We start from the raw sequence: 466 nt of genomic DNA, 5'->3' as shown, positions 1-466 counted from the left end.
TAAAATTATAAAATAAAAGCAGCAATAAAAATACAGGTGACTTTTGCAAATTTTTTGATATCACATATTTAATTAACCCTTATTAAGTTGAAGGACGATGGATAACAAGCTGTATTGTTGCACGAACTGCTACCGTCGTTGTGGATGGGATGATCTGTCGGCACAGGAACATCGCTGCTTAAAGTGCCGTCTGCCCGCCAAGTCCTGCGCTATATGTGACAAGCGTTTTGAGCCCCGATCCGAACAGGCGGTCTACTGCAAGCGCTGTGACTTCAACTTGCTCAGACATGCGCCAGTTCTCCCACCAGACATGACAGGGCAGTGTAATTCGCATAAATATAGAGAATAACTCCGATGATCACGAAAAAATGGTACTGGAAGTTGCCGGAAGCATGTTAAGGTTATAACTGATTAAAAAAGTGAAAATAAGTAAGAACACATACAAAATAAAAATATATGAAAAGCG

The 466-nt window shown here is 40.3% G+C and overlaps 1 protein-coding gene across 1 annotated transcript; it reads left to right on the top strand.

Moving 5' to 3' along the window:
- LOC115624958 (protein FAM76B) lies at positions 1-466 on the top strand. The gene is made up of 2 exons (XM_030519812.1): positions 1-36; positions 88-466. The coding sequence occupies exon 2, from the start codon at positions 98-100 to the stop codon at positions 347-349; it is 252 nt and encodes an 83-aa protein (XP_030375672.1). The 5' UTR covers positions 1-36; positions 88-97; the 3' UTR covers positions 350-466.

The sequence above is a fragment of the Scaptodrosophila lebanonensis genome, unplaced genomic scaffold (assembly GCF_003285725.1).
Source record: "Scaptodrosophila lebanonensis strain 11010-0011.00,11010-0021.00 unplaced genomic scaffold, SlebRS2 tig00000061-arrow-pilon, whole genome shotgun sequence".
Lineage (NCBI taxonomy): Eukaryota > Metazoa > Arthropoda > Insecta > Diptera > Drosophilidae > Scaptodrosophila > Scaptodrosophila lebanonensis.
The sequence above is the reverse complement of the archived record's forward strand: the minus strand, read 5'-3'. Positions and strand labels throughout refer to the sequence as shown.

Bases quoted from the DNA above. Each gene is read 5' to 3' on its own strand.
- LOC115624958 (XM_030519812.1), top strand. From the start codon at position 98: ATGGATAACAAGCTGTATTGTTGCACGAACTGCTACCGTCGTTGTGGA.